At 40.5% G+C, this 13,472-nt stretch overlaps 1 protein-coding gene across 7 annotated transcripts in view; it reads right to left on the reverse strand.

The window, feature by feature from the left end:
• Window positions 1-13,404, reverse strand: part of LOC139620777 (serine/threonine-protein kinase WNK2) — a 41,896-nt gene extending 28,492 nt beyond the window's left edge. For all 7 annotated transcript variants that reach the window (XM_071476633.1, XM_071476639.1, XM_071476635.1 and 4 more), the window contains exon 1: window positions 12,751-13,404. In XM_071476633.1, coding sequence (XP_071332734.1) covers window positions 12,751-13,380 — 630 coding nt within the window. In that variant the 5' untranslated portion in view covers window positions 13,381-13,404. The remainder of the gene's footprint in view (window positions 1-12,750) is intronic.
• Window positions 13,405-13,472: the final 68 nt, after the last annotated feature.

Here is a 13,472-nt window from a genome sequence, read left to right on the forward strand (position 1 = left end):
ATGAAGTTTGAAGTATACATGTATTTAAAGTGTAATACCAGTCAGATGTAACCTCTCACTTGTTAGTTTTAATTTATCCAGATACATAGAGGCTGTGTAGAGACGATAGAACGGTGACAAACCACAGCTACAATGACTCCAGGGGGAGAATGAACCCACACATTAACATGGTCACACCCACGACACTCTGCAGCTAAAGGTGACGTGTCATTGATCTCTTCCATCTTTCTCCATCTTTTTCACTTGCATGCTCACTCTCTGATCCACTACCTTTTGCTGCCTTCCCCCTCCCCCCATATCTGCAATCCTTCTCCCTCTCTGCACCACTAACACCAACCACTCCCTTCTCCATCACCAAACATCCCACGCACACACACAGAAACTCATCTTCCGTAACCACTCCCTCTCAATTCCTTCCCTCTCCAATTCTCTGTAAGGTTGAGCCCACACTGAGACCACCTTACTCTAGGTAGCGCCAAGGGTATCTTTACTGCGATATCCGTTTTTTCAACCACCTCAGCAACGACTTACGTAACAAACACACACGTACACTCAGCACTGAGCATGGACTAGAAGCACGACCCCACCCCTTACAGAGACTGACTATACAGACGGTGGAATGCAATGAACACAACCTAGCAAGATCTAATCTATTTAATTATTCAACCACAGTAAACTCCCAGAGAGAAGAAATAACAGAAAAATACAAAAAAATCTGCCTGAATAACCTAAAAATTATCAATGAAGCAAGATGTGCTGTGATGCAATGTGTTGAAGAGTGGAGTAATAGGATGATAAGCATGGCGTGTGTGTGTGTGTGTGTGTGTGTGTGTGTGTGTGTGTGTGTGTGTGTGTGTGTGTGTCTGTGTGTGTCTGTGACATATCAGGTTTTGTGTGCAAGTGTGTGGGGGGTGGGGATTTTCACCACACTCTTCCGAAGCCCCATGAATAATTCAGTTCTGCAGAGAACCCTTTTTACTGAGGCAAGCTGAGCAATGGAAGGCTGGGGCTGGGGCCGCCCAGGTTGAGCTAGGTTATCCCCAAGTGCTCTTTGCTGCACAGTAGCAGCACATGGACTGAAGTCTACCTGAAACACAGGTCTAAAAAGAGAGAGAGTGAGGAAGGAGACAGACAGCTAAAAGCTAAATTTAACCCCTGAGCGATGCAGTTTTCTTGCCTTTAGGCAATACTGTCCTCTTATCTCCACATTGCTCCTTTTTATTTCTCCTCTCATCATTTCTACTCTAGTCTTTGAGGAATCCTGCTTCTTTTCCTAAATAGCCCCCATAACCCCACCACAGAGTGTTCCCAAAGTCCCAAAAACACTCCCCACACACACTTCCATTTGCTCTCCCACTTCTCTTTTCCCTCTGAATAGACATTGGGGCTTCTGCATAATTCAGAAGCCACATGTAGGCACAGAGGTGTTGTGCACAGCATGGTGAGATACACAGACAGAAACATATGCATATTGAGACACTGGAAGAATGTCACTCCCAAGACATGCACACACACACCAGACAAATCATATAGCAGAAGCATCAACATATGAGACTTGTTAATTGCTTTGTAGTTATTGTGAGGGATGTGAGCTCTGCAAGTGTGTGACTCATTATTGCATTATTTTTGAAACCAGAAGAGTGCAGCAAACATAAACATCAAGTGTTTGTGTGCATGTTTTCGGGACTCTTATCAAGGCTGTGCTGAATACCTGTTCAAAGAAAAGGCTCAGCTGGCTATGGCAGCGTGTGGAGCCGCCCAGGCGAGGTTAAACACACACACACACACAAAGCCATACTGGGCAGCAGTGACAGAAAAATAGATTGCTTCCTGCTAATGTCACAATCTATAAAGCTGTGCTCCACTCTGCTGCCACCCACTACATCTGTGTGCTGAACTCTATTTCTTCCACAGCTCTGGTAGGTTATAAAGCAGCACAGACATATCAGAATGAGACACCAAAACAGTGGGCCTATGGAGAGACCAGGTAATAGATTAAAGTATTAGTCCTGGGAACTTTGCTGGCTCATATACCATGTAATTGCAAAACTATGTGTTGAAATCAAGTTCCTGGCCTAATGTCACATGTTGTTTCTACTGCATACTGTCCATTTAGGAAGAAAGCGCCCTTAGTGTGGAGAGATGGCTATCAGCTAAGCTACTTTACCTGAGGATCTAAGCATAGACGCAACAAAGCTGTGGGAGTTACAGTTCCCAGTTAGATGAGCTAACTGGTTTTATATAAAAGGCTCTAGCTGTTCAACTGTCAACTAATAATCAGCAATGTATAATGTAACTCTATAGGTAACGCTTGCCTTAGTTTGGAGTTTAAATTACACTGAAGCCACCTATGCTAAAGAATGTACAGTCAGTATGCACTGGTAGATAGTATCACTCCAGGTGCCTTTGAGTCCCAGAAAAGTGGATATTTTGTTTATGAGCTAGACTCCTTGCCAAGTATGCAAATTTATCTGGAAACTTGACAAACCTCAGATTTTTTTGTTTATAAGTGCAACATACTGAATAAAGAAATTGCCATGCCTGAGTTGAATCTTTGTTACATAAATAGCTTTGATTACTGAAGAGTGTGATGTTGTTCTTTTTATTGACAAAATAAGCTGTGTAACGTAGTCAACTTAGGATAATAATCAAGCTTGATTAGCTATCAAACACATTCAGAGAGTAGAGACAACAAGAAATGCAACACAAATCTGTCAAACAATCAGCAATCTTCAAATGAAATTAGTTCTGGAAGATTCTGTTTTCCAACACACACACACAAGTACTAAGCTAGTAGTAGAAAGCTCTGAAAGCATGTCAAAGGATTTACCATTAAATTGGAATTTTTGCCATCAACAGAAGCATAAAAAAACAAGAACAACTTAGGATCAAACAACATCACAAACACTAACAGTGTGTACACACACAATGTAGGCCCAATCATGTAGACAGGTAAGTCAAAACATAGTTTCATGAACAACAGCCAATTTTTCCTACAGTAATTGCACTTTTTGTTTGATCAAAAAAACATAGCGAAGTGCCTCATGTGTTGAGGGGGCTAAAGCAGGATGAGTATCTACAACTGATTATCCACTAACAAAATCAGACTGTTCCTGGTAGGGAAGAAGAGTGTTGAGGCAGACCACCTCTCTGGAGCATCAATCTAAGAGGCATATCCCAAATAGGGTGACAAACTCATCCGTACCCACACACATACAAAGATGCCAATGGCGTTATCAAGCACAGAAAAATTTATAAACAATCAATTCTAAGGCTGAAAACTCATCGATAGTAAATTATTAACAACAACTCCCATCTATCATTATAAAATCATCACACACACACACATACACACAAATTTGATTTAGAAATGCAAAGCTGAGTCATGACACTTATAAAGATGGATTCTTAACATCTCATACCTGAAATTGCAAAACCCAAATTAAGGGTGCAAATTATTTTATAAGCCTTTAGCCTAGAAAGGTACAAACAAATTTTGGTATGGCTTACAGCAAGTAAACAGACAATAACTATTTTATATTAAATTTGTTTATTATTGTAAAATGTTAGTGGTATGCAACAGCCAAATAACTGAAAAATATGATAAATAGTTTTGGATTTAAACACGATATTCTAAAATAAGGGAAAGACTAAAACTAAATTTTAAAAATCTGCTGATTAGTCTCTTCATTGAAATGATCAAATACTTTTGACTTAATGCTTTGTAGTGAACACACAAAAAGGTGTTGCTAGTTCCACAAAGGAGAAAAAGCCAGTAGCAAAGCACAGATGAAAAAGAAATCTTAGGACCATAATGGTTCTGTTTCATACATGCTCCATCAGGGTTAACCAAGTAACTTATACATTTTTAGACATTGGCCTGACTGGATCTATAAAATGATCCAAGTCACAATCTCAATGGTAAAGCTAAGAAGAGGGTGGAAGATAGACAAGTTTTTATCTAATATTCAAATGTTTAAGATCAGTGACCCAGTGAGATCCATAGCCAGGGGACTAAATGTATCAGGAGAGTAACAGTTTTCAGCATTAGGCCTGATTATGGAAGCTAAATTACACACAGTATTAGGTTGGTCTTTCTGCACAGCGTTGTGTTTCTAATTACAATTTCCTCTTTCCCTCATTAACTTGGCCTCATCCTGATCCTTCGTTAACAAGGAGCAGATTTGCAACATTTGGAGTTAGTAACAATTGTGTGACAGGGATTTATATTCAAATAACTTGTCAACAACTTCTACTATAAAATCTACACAGCTAAACCCAGCAAACTCAATATGTGTCACAACATTTGGCTAAGAAGATTAAGGAATAAAATATTTCACCTCAGGATGTACTGAACCGAGCTAAAACTGGACTCTTATGAAAGCATGATCACATTTAAAGGCAAACAGATAAACCTGCATAGATTTATTTCATTCATACACTAACTTATATACTTGTCTTACATTAGTTGTGAGGACACTCATTGACATAATGCATTCCCTAGCGCCTTACCCTGACCTCAACCATCACAAGTAAATGCTTAACCCTAAACCACATGTACTGCAATGATGACTTAGGTTCAGTGATGCTTTATTGATCCATGCAGAATGACTATACTGCAGGCCAGAGTGTGAAAGAACACCACCCCTACAGCTGTGTCTTAGTCACAGCTTATTTTGCCTCATTTCAACAATGAGGCAGTTTGGACTCGATGCACATGAACCCTGGTTGCTAGGTTGGAGAAGATATGCTAATTTACTTGGCCACTCTCTGCACCCATCCCTTATAACAGATGACTATTGCAGTGCTTCTGCTCCTGTAACAAAAGCTGCTGCGGGACGAGACATGAGGCAGCAGACAGCCACAGCTGAACTGTGTCCCATCAGTCATGACTGCAGGAGGCTTTGGCCAGCACCTGTACCGGTAACTCCATTGTCTCTGTTTCAGTGTTACTCTGCCATGCAGACACTGTAGTACATTAAAGCTCTGCTAATTGGCAGACTGGCACCCATGGTGGCACAGTATAATATCTGAAATGGGGAAAAGTTGAAAAGGGGGAGCATGTATCAGCCAGCCTTGTCAAGGAAGAGCCTAAAAGACAGGAACAAGATGACAAACCACTGAGATAACAGTGACTGATTTTAACAACAGTGCTGTTAAAATCAGTCTATGACCAAATGATTACTCTGCTCTCTGGGTGTGCTGGGAGTGACCTACGGACAGATAAGGAAAAGCTATAAGGAGGAGATGTATGACAGACACCATCACACCTCCAACACTCATACTTAACAGTATACAATGACAAACATTTTCAAACAAAGTATTGTGCCACTTATGACTGAAATGAACTCTAAGTGGCCCATAGTGACGGGCACCTACAATATGTTTGTTTCATGAGTGTTTAGGTGTGTGTCTGGCTGATTGTGACTAGGAGTTAGCCAATATGGATTAGGGCATACAAACCTCCTGTAAACCTCTTTCCTGTCACAGACTAAATGCGTAGGCTGACAAACAAACAGTTCTTTGACACAGAGACAAAGAAGCAAAAATTGCTGATTACACACTTGCCTCATCAAAAGACTAATGCTGCTTATGCAATGGGCATGACAACTGCCGACTGATCACATCTTTGTTTAGCGCCTGACCGGCGGTGGATTTTTGAGGCCAACCCTGATATCAATATTTTAATCTTAAAAATCAGGTTAAGTATTTGTAAATATCTGGCATTATTATTTTTCTTACATACACACATCACAGACAGATATTCTTAAAAAGATCCCTCAGATTTGCTAAGGTATTATGATGAATATATGTAATGAGGTGCAGGATATCTAAAGGTTGAACTTAATAATTCCAGAAAATATAAGATAAAACCATATTTCAGTTTAATTCAATTTCTTTTTGCATATCTGATATACTGATCTGGACTGATCTGTAATGAGATAAATGGGGCTGCTACCAATGAAAATGTTGATTGATTTGCCCATCATTTCTTTGATTAATCAATTCATTCATTTGGTGATAAAAAGTGAGAAAATGGGGAAAACAGCCATCTTAATTTCCTGAAGCCGGAGGCAACATCTTCACATTGCTTGCTTTGTCCAACCAGCAATCCAAAACCCAAATATTTTCCATTTACAATGACATAAACCAGAGAAAAGGGGCAAATGCTGGAGCCATAGAATATTTCACATTTTAACTATTCAATTTGATGAATCATTTGATCGGCCAATTGTTTCAGCACTAAAGCCAAAGAAACACAGTGAAACAGAGAAAGATGGAGTCTGATGATCTTCTTACAATTGCTGAATACATATTAATATTGATGACAACTATTATTCATTGACAATTATCCTTTATTGTGAAACTCTACAGTCAGCAAAGAGCATACTAGATCATGTTCTGGGCTTTTTCATTTGTGATCCACAAAGCTTCATTGCTGGGGAGAAGTATTAACTAGTGCGTCCAGCAGAACCTGAGCTACGACAGCTGGTGGTGACATCCTCAACACACACTCTTGAACAGACACCAAACATTCATGCTTAATGGGAACACGCTGACACTCAGACAGATTGTAAAAACCATACCAGCTACAAATAGCTGTGGTGCTATGATACCCAGGGTGGCAATTTCACCCATCTGTTCTGAAATTGAAACAAATATTCACAAATGTGCTTAATGCCCATGTAAATGACTAAAGCCTAATGAGGCCAGCGTGGACTGGAGCAAGCCAGAAGGTGAGAGTGTGGAAGGTGAGTGGTCTTGCACATGTGACCCTTTTCCCAGATCACTGGTGATGAGGGTTTGAGCTGAGACTAGGCAGAGAACAGTTGTGTGCTGGGCAAAGATGTCCTGAGCCGAACTGTGCGGCATGGTCAACCCCCCCACCTCCCTTGACCATTTTATCATCCGCTGCAGTGTGGGGGCACAGAGCCAGAGAGACAGCCTTGATTCAGCATAATACCCTGACCCAGACTAAACACCACACAGGCAAAACACAAGCAAGGCTCTCCAGCATAGATAATTCAAAAGCAGCCTGTTTCTTAATTTCCGTGGCGCCTTCACCAAAACCTGTCCAGGTCATCAATAATAAAACCAATTCAATGTGTGTTCAATGCATCACTGCCAACTGTAACTGCAAATGCTACTTCAGGGTTATGGTAGGTAAAAAGACACTACAACAGCAGGAAATGTGAGCTAAACACTGCTGGCCAATAAAATCATTATTTACTGACAAGATGTCAAGCAGGAGGAAGGAACCAATGAACCAATGATGTCAAAAGTCAGAGTATTGGTGTTACAGACAAACTTGTCCCCCCTGTTAAATGGCAACGTGTGGAAACAGAAAAGCAAAATCTAAATGGATGCCCTATTGGGCACATTCATACATGGTTACTCAGTATTCTTAATTTTCAGGTATTTTAAGAGGTCACACCTCTGGTTCCACTGTTACCTCATCATAAGCCAGGCAAAATCCTGAAGCACACACACATAATGAAAATCTCTGAAGAATGACATACAAAATGCATACATGGCAGCCACACAATCCTCACAATTTCAGCAATGGTATTAATAAAGCAAAATTATTCAAAACACTATCCAACATTTGCTGCACATAAGGGGCATATGAAATCAGCTGTCAATATAAACGTTAATAACAGTTTACCATTACAGTGACTAAAGACTAAGTGCTGCAGTGAGGCCATATGTTTTTCACTCATTATTACATAAATAGCTTAGTGATGCAGAGGTCAAATAGAGTGTGTCATCATACCACAGAGCCTAAGCAGGAGGTTTTAACAGGATACAGAAGTGCTCTAGATTCATTCATACAAAATAATGTCCTTAAATTCCTAAAGGGATTACTAGTCCTAATGAGTTGTTGTGACACGTCCTATTGTTGGGGAAAGGACGAGGGAGGTCGAAGGCCATTTAGCTAAATCTTCATCTGTTCAAGGTTAGACTGCAAGAGTGTAGGTGTGCTAAAGGTGTTTCTCTGGTGGTTACTCTGGTGGCTTAATACTGGAATGACTGAAGAAAATAATATAGCATTGGGGCACAGCAAGCAAATTCGCATGCTGACCACTTACCAGTAGTATGTATCGGCTTTAGTAAAAATCTGACCATCACGGTTTGTTAAAGCTAGTTTTAAGTCAAAAAAAAGCAGGACACATAGCTACAGGAGGGCAGAGAGCCACTGCTGGCATTGCTGCGGCAGTGATGGCTAACACTAATGTAGAGCTGCAAGGATTAGTTGAGTGGTCATTCAAAAGTGCTATAAAAGCAGTCAATTTGCCATTTATTTTTTACCATTTTCTTACATTTTATAGACCAAACAATTAATTTGGAAAATACTCAGTTGCAGTCCTACTAATATATAATGTGACAAGGAGAGAAAAGTGCCTTAAAAGTGACAAAACAACAAATGACAAGCATTAAGAGCTTCACCAAAGAGATATTGGAATGCTGTATTGTATATGAGGTCTTTCTTAGTCCATCACTGTATTTTTCAGCTGAAACACTAAATTTATACAAGCATTCTGAATACTGGAAATGTTCTTATAAACACTTTTATACTTCAGCCTGTAAGATTCATTTCAACAGATGAGACAGGTTTTACAGCTCCAAGCTACACTGCTTTGATAGCCTTTTCTTACAATATGCAGAGAGGGTAGTGAGCCATACACCCATCTTTGGAATTCTGAGATTGTGTTTGTGTTGTTCAGCTTGTCATTCAAACTAGTCTTATCTCTGATCTGTAAGAAAAATGTTAACATGGCACAAGTAAGCTTTTTAAAATCTTTAATTAACTAGCCTCTTACCAACAAGCCTGTTGGAGCTATTCCACAGACCACAATGCTGTGGCTCTAACAGGCTTGCCCTTCTTCCCCCAGGGTCCTCAGTTGGCTGAGTGACACAGGAGCTCAGGCATGCCAGAAGATGGGGTCCACCGATAAGGCACTGTTAGCTACAGCCACTGGCTCTGGCTGCCCTCACTTCCCTGAGACTCCTGAAGCCAAATGGGCTGTAACCAATGACCCACTTGGGTTTCTCCAACTTTGTTTTCCTTTTTCCATCTGACCAGTCAAGGAGGGGTTATTGGTAACACTGTACATGTTAATCCAAAGAGACAACCAAAAGCTATGCTCAAAAGCATATTACCATCCAATAACGTGGCCCAATTTAATATTCCATTACAGTCTTGTAACCAAAATATTGACCTAGTGACTCATGGTGTCATTTGTTAGGTCTGTTTGGATCAAGAATGCCCAAATCTCCTGCAAATACCCAGAGACATTGATGCCACGGTATCATGACCAGCTCTGCATTCACAAGCTGAGAACCAGATTTAATCTACAGAACAACAAGCTCGCTGCCAAATACCACAGAGAAGTCTGCACATAGTCAGAAATAAACTATGTATCTGCAAGTGTGCACAAAGCATTCAACACTGAGATAAAAATCTATACACAGAGCCACAATTGGCAGAAACGAGAAGTTTCCAAAGTTTAAAAAATAAATTCCAGAGAGCAATGACAGAATGAGACAAGGCAAACAGAGGCACAAGAAGTGTTTCTTCTCAACAATAAAAAATTCACAACAGGCATCTTTCTCTCAGATTAACATCCTTGCCTGAGCCAGGGCCATCTGTGTTATGCCAGCAGCCTGGCACAGGACAGAGATGTGGGGGAGATGGGCATGGGAGGAAAGGGGCAGAGGGGTGAGACAGGGAGGGTGGGGGAAAGGAAGAATAAACACAGGACCAGATTAAAATTTCTAGGCAAGAAAGACATGTGACCACTGGAAGCAGGGAAAACAGTGGAAAATCACAGTCATATCTCTTTTGCTCCGTCTAACATAGAAAGCTCATCTATCATCCACTGTTTTCTACCACAATTCACTCAGCAAAACAAAGCTGGCATCACCTACATGCCACAGTGAAGAGTAAACATGCAAACCACAGGCATAAAATTCTCACTATTTTGGCTGTAAGCCTAAGACTAGTTGAAACCTGCACTTTCATTACGCTGAGAAGATCTAGTGTGATTGTGGGCAGTGTGGATTCTTGGCTCAGACCACCAGTCTCGGTCTCATGTTTAGGACGTGTTCAGTTTCCCCCAGCACACAATAAAATAACTTCCAAATGACTTGACTTAAATAACACACCGATTGTGGCATTGTGTGCTAGAGCAAAATAAAACATACACTGAAATGTTAACAATGACTAGAGTTGGAATGATTAGTTTATTTATCGATTGTTGCCAACTAATTGGTGATCTCCAAATAAATTATTTTTTTTTGCAAAAACACCAGAATGATCCTGATATCAGCATCTCAAATGTGAATATGTGCAGATGGTTTGTTTTTTTACCATCTTAAATTGAATACCATTGGGTTTTGGACTGTTGGTCGGACTAAATGAGACATGACGTTGGACCTTATAATTATTTTCATTATCTGATTAGTTTCTAAATTAACTAGTTTCTAAATCAACTGACATTATCTGATTAGTTTCTAAATTAACTGGTTGATTTATAGAATACCATTAAAGATGGTATGAAGAAAAAATGCTGATTACAATTTTTTAGAGCCCAGAGTGAAATTTTCATATGTCTTGTCAAACGTTTTGTCAAAAGTCCAAAACTTAAGGACAACCAAATTACTCTAATGTAAGACAACAAAAAGTAGGACATTCTTACATTTTAGAACCTGGCAACATCTAATTTCTCATTTCAGCTTGACTTTAACATGAAATGGTCATCAAAATAGTTGCCAATTAGTTTTCTATCAACTAATTGAAGAATCTATTAATCATGGTAGCTGTATTCTCTAGATATCACCTTAGACTCTGGGAACTTTGGTGACTTAACAATAATTTACATACTAAACAATATAATTTATAAAATAGCCAGCAGATTAATCAATAATGATAATAATAATTGTTAGCTGAAGCTGAAAAAATGACTATTTTATATTAAGTTTTGCATTTACATATCTGCCAAACTTTATTAGTATCTAACTCTGCACAACCCTAATGACAGTTTGATTGAACACTCCTTGTCCTAAACTGCTTAAATAGTTTAATTTTATAGAGGCAGAATTAATCATCATAAGATCACAAACAGTTCTGGTCATCTTAGAAGGCCCCACCTCATTGACTCAATCACACAAAGTCTCAATCAATGGTTCTGATCTGCTCAGAAAGCTGATGTTGCTCTTTAGAAACACATCAATCAGGTCAGTATAGTATTTTGTTTATTAACATTAACAGTTTTTATAGAAGCTGCAAAACTGTATATGAGAGAGCAACTACATGAGAACAAGATTGCGAAGAAAGATGATTTGTATTGTGATTAACATCTATTATTGATTGACCACTAGAGGGAGTTTTAATATATGTCACTAGGGAAGAATAAAATGCAGTAAATTGTTTCCTGTTGTACAGCCTATCATCTGAGTCCAACTGCAGATCAGTGCTGTCAAGTTGAGGGAGATGTGGGACTGCTCACTGTTACTACCGGTCTGTATGACCTCATCATCCAAATGAAATCATTGTGTCTCTCTCTGCACTACTCTTTCTTTACTCATTCCCAGCTAATGGCATGTTATCTTTCCAGTCCTTTCCAGTGATGAGATGCATCACTGTCTTGTGATGCTACAGTCATACAAAACAGGTTTAGTTCTTTTCAATGCATCAAGCCGTCTGCATTCTTTAGTCTCTCAGGTTACTGACGCAGCACATTTTCAGGATCCTAAGCTAAGTATTCACTGAGGCCACAGGACCATCACACACTTCTCAGCAGGCACCAACGCACTTCAGCTGCTTCCTGTCTGCCTACCTCCTGTTGCACAGAGGGAGGGAGGCAGGGAGTAGCACAGCTCATAACATACAGACACACTGCTGGGACAGAGCGCACACAAGCATCCTCTGCACTGTCTGCTCCAATAACTGTGCTTCGTGTCATTACATTATCAGCTGGGCAAATGACTACAGCAAAAATGAAGGGCAGCTGAATGTAAAATGAACCCTCAACTATTTTAATCTGAATGGTGCAAGAATAACAAGTCACAATGCAGGTTTTCTTTCTTTGAGGGGGCCAGTCATGCTTACTGTAGTCCCCCTTAAACCCAAGAGAGGGAGAGGGAGAGAGAGATAATCCCTGCTGCAGTCTCCAAAGGACGGAAATAATTAGTTAATACCTTTGCACAGTCTAAGCTGGTGATTTTCTTGAGTCTGTGTAATGCAAGACAAGATAGACTCTCCCTGTGCATTTGCAAAACTGCTGATCACTATACTTCAGTGGTGGCATGCATCTCCACGTCAGCAGAGAATGCTTGTCAATCACTTTTCCTGTGTAAACCATTTAAAATTTAGTGGTAACCCATTAGCAACTTAGTGGACTCCCTCGTGAGACTCTGGGTGATTGACAGCTCCCTGAAGACATCACCGTTATCATGATGCGTGAACCCTCACTCACAAAGAGCACAGAGAGTGGGCCTCCTGCGAGAGTCAAGCTTTCCACCACTCATATAAATCAGTGATTTACAGAAAAATAATTTGCATGTATTTTTTGTAGTGAACAAAAATGTGAAGAGGGTTATTTAAAATGTTTCAATAAATTTCTAAAACAAGTGTTTCAAGTGTCTCCCACGCCCATCAGCATCTAAAAGAATTAGGAAAAAAGGGACTATCCTAGGGTGTCACAGAGAGACAGACTGGAAATCAGTTGGACATCTTTAGTACTTTACCTGCAGCTCACACCAGGCAACTTCCACCCAGGTTTCGGTATCCAGGCCCTTGTAGACCGTCTTGAAGGACCCTCTCCCCAGCTCAATGTCAAATTTGAGGAACCTTCCTCCTGGGGATGTAGAGACTGCTTTCATCTCTGCCTCCTCCTCATTCTCCTCACTGGCTGCCTTGATGGCGGTTTTAGCACCATCACTGCACGTAACATTTAATGCATCTCCACCTTTTCCCTTCTCCTCATCGGCACTGGCGCTCTCTGTTGCACTGTCTTTTTGCCCACCTTGACTTTCAGTGCTGGAACCCTCTTGTACCCCACAACTAGTCCCCCGAGTCCTGTCCACTATTGTTCGCAGGTTTATGTTTAGGATCGTACTCCTGTTATCACATTCAGGTGCTTCAAAGGCCTGCTCATCTGTGTCTGAAAACCACAGACTTCTCCTGATGAATCTCTGATGCACATTCCTCTGATAGCTGGATGAAGGGTACGCACTGGGGTCACTCCCACCTCTCACTACTGAGTCCACCAGACTGATGTTTCCGTCCCCCATGGCCAGTTCACACTGAGAGTTGGGTACGGATGGATATTTCAGTTCTTGGTGGGCCACGGAGTTTGAATTAGACTCCGGCTCCATGGTGATTTAAGAGTTCAGTCACTTTGGTTTCCAGGTCATTCGTGTCATGGCTAGACTTCCCGACATGCAGATTTAGAGATGGATACCTGCAG

The sequence above is a fragment of the Trachinotus anak genome, unplaced genomic scaffold (genome assembly GCF_046630095.1).
Source record: "Trachinotus anak isolate AG129_WGS33_773 ecotype Australia unplaced genomic scaffold, CSIRO_AGI_Tana_v1 ptg000004l, whole genome shotgun sequence".
NCBI classification, from domain to species: Eukaryota; Metazoa; Chordata; class Actinopteri; order Carangiformes; family Carangidae; genus Trachinotus; species Trachinotus anak.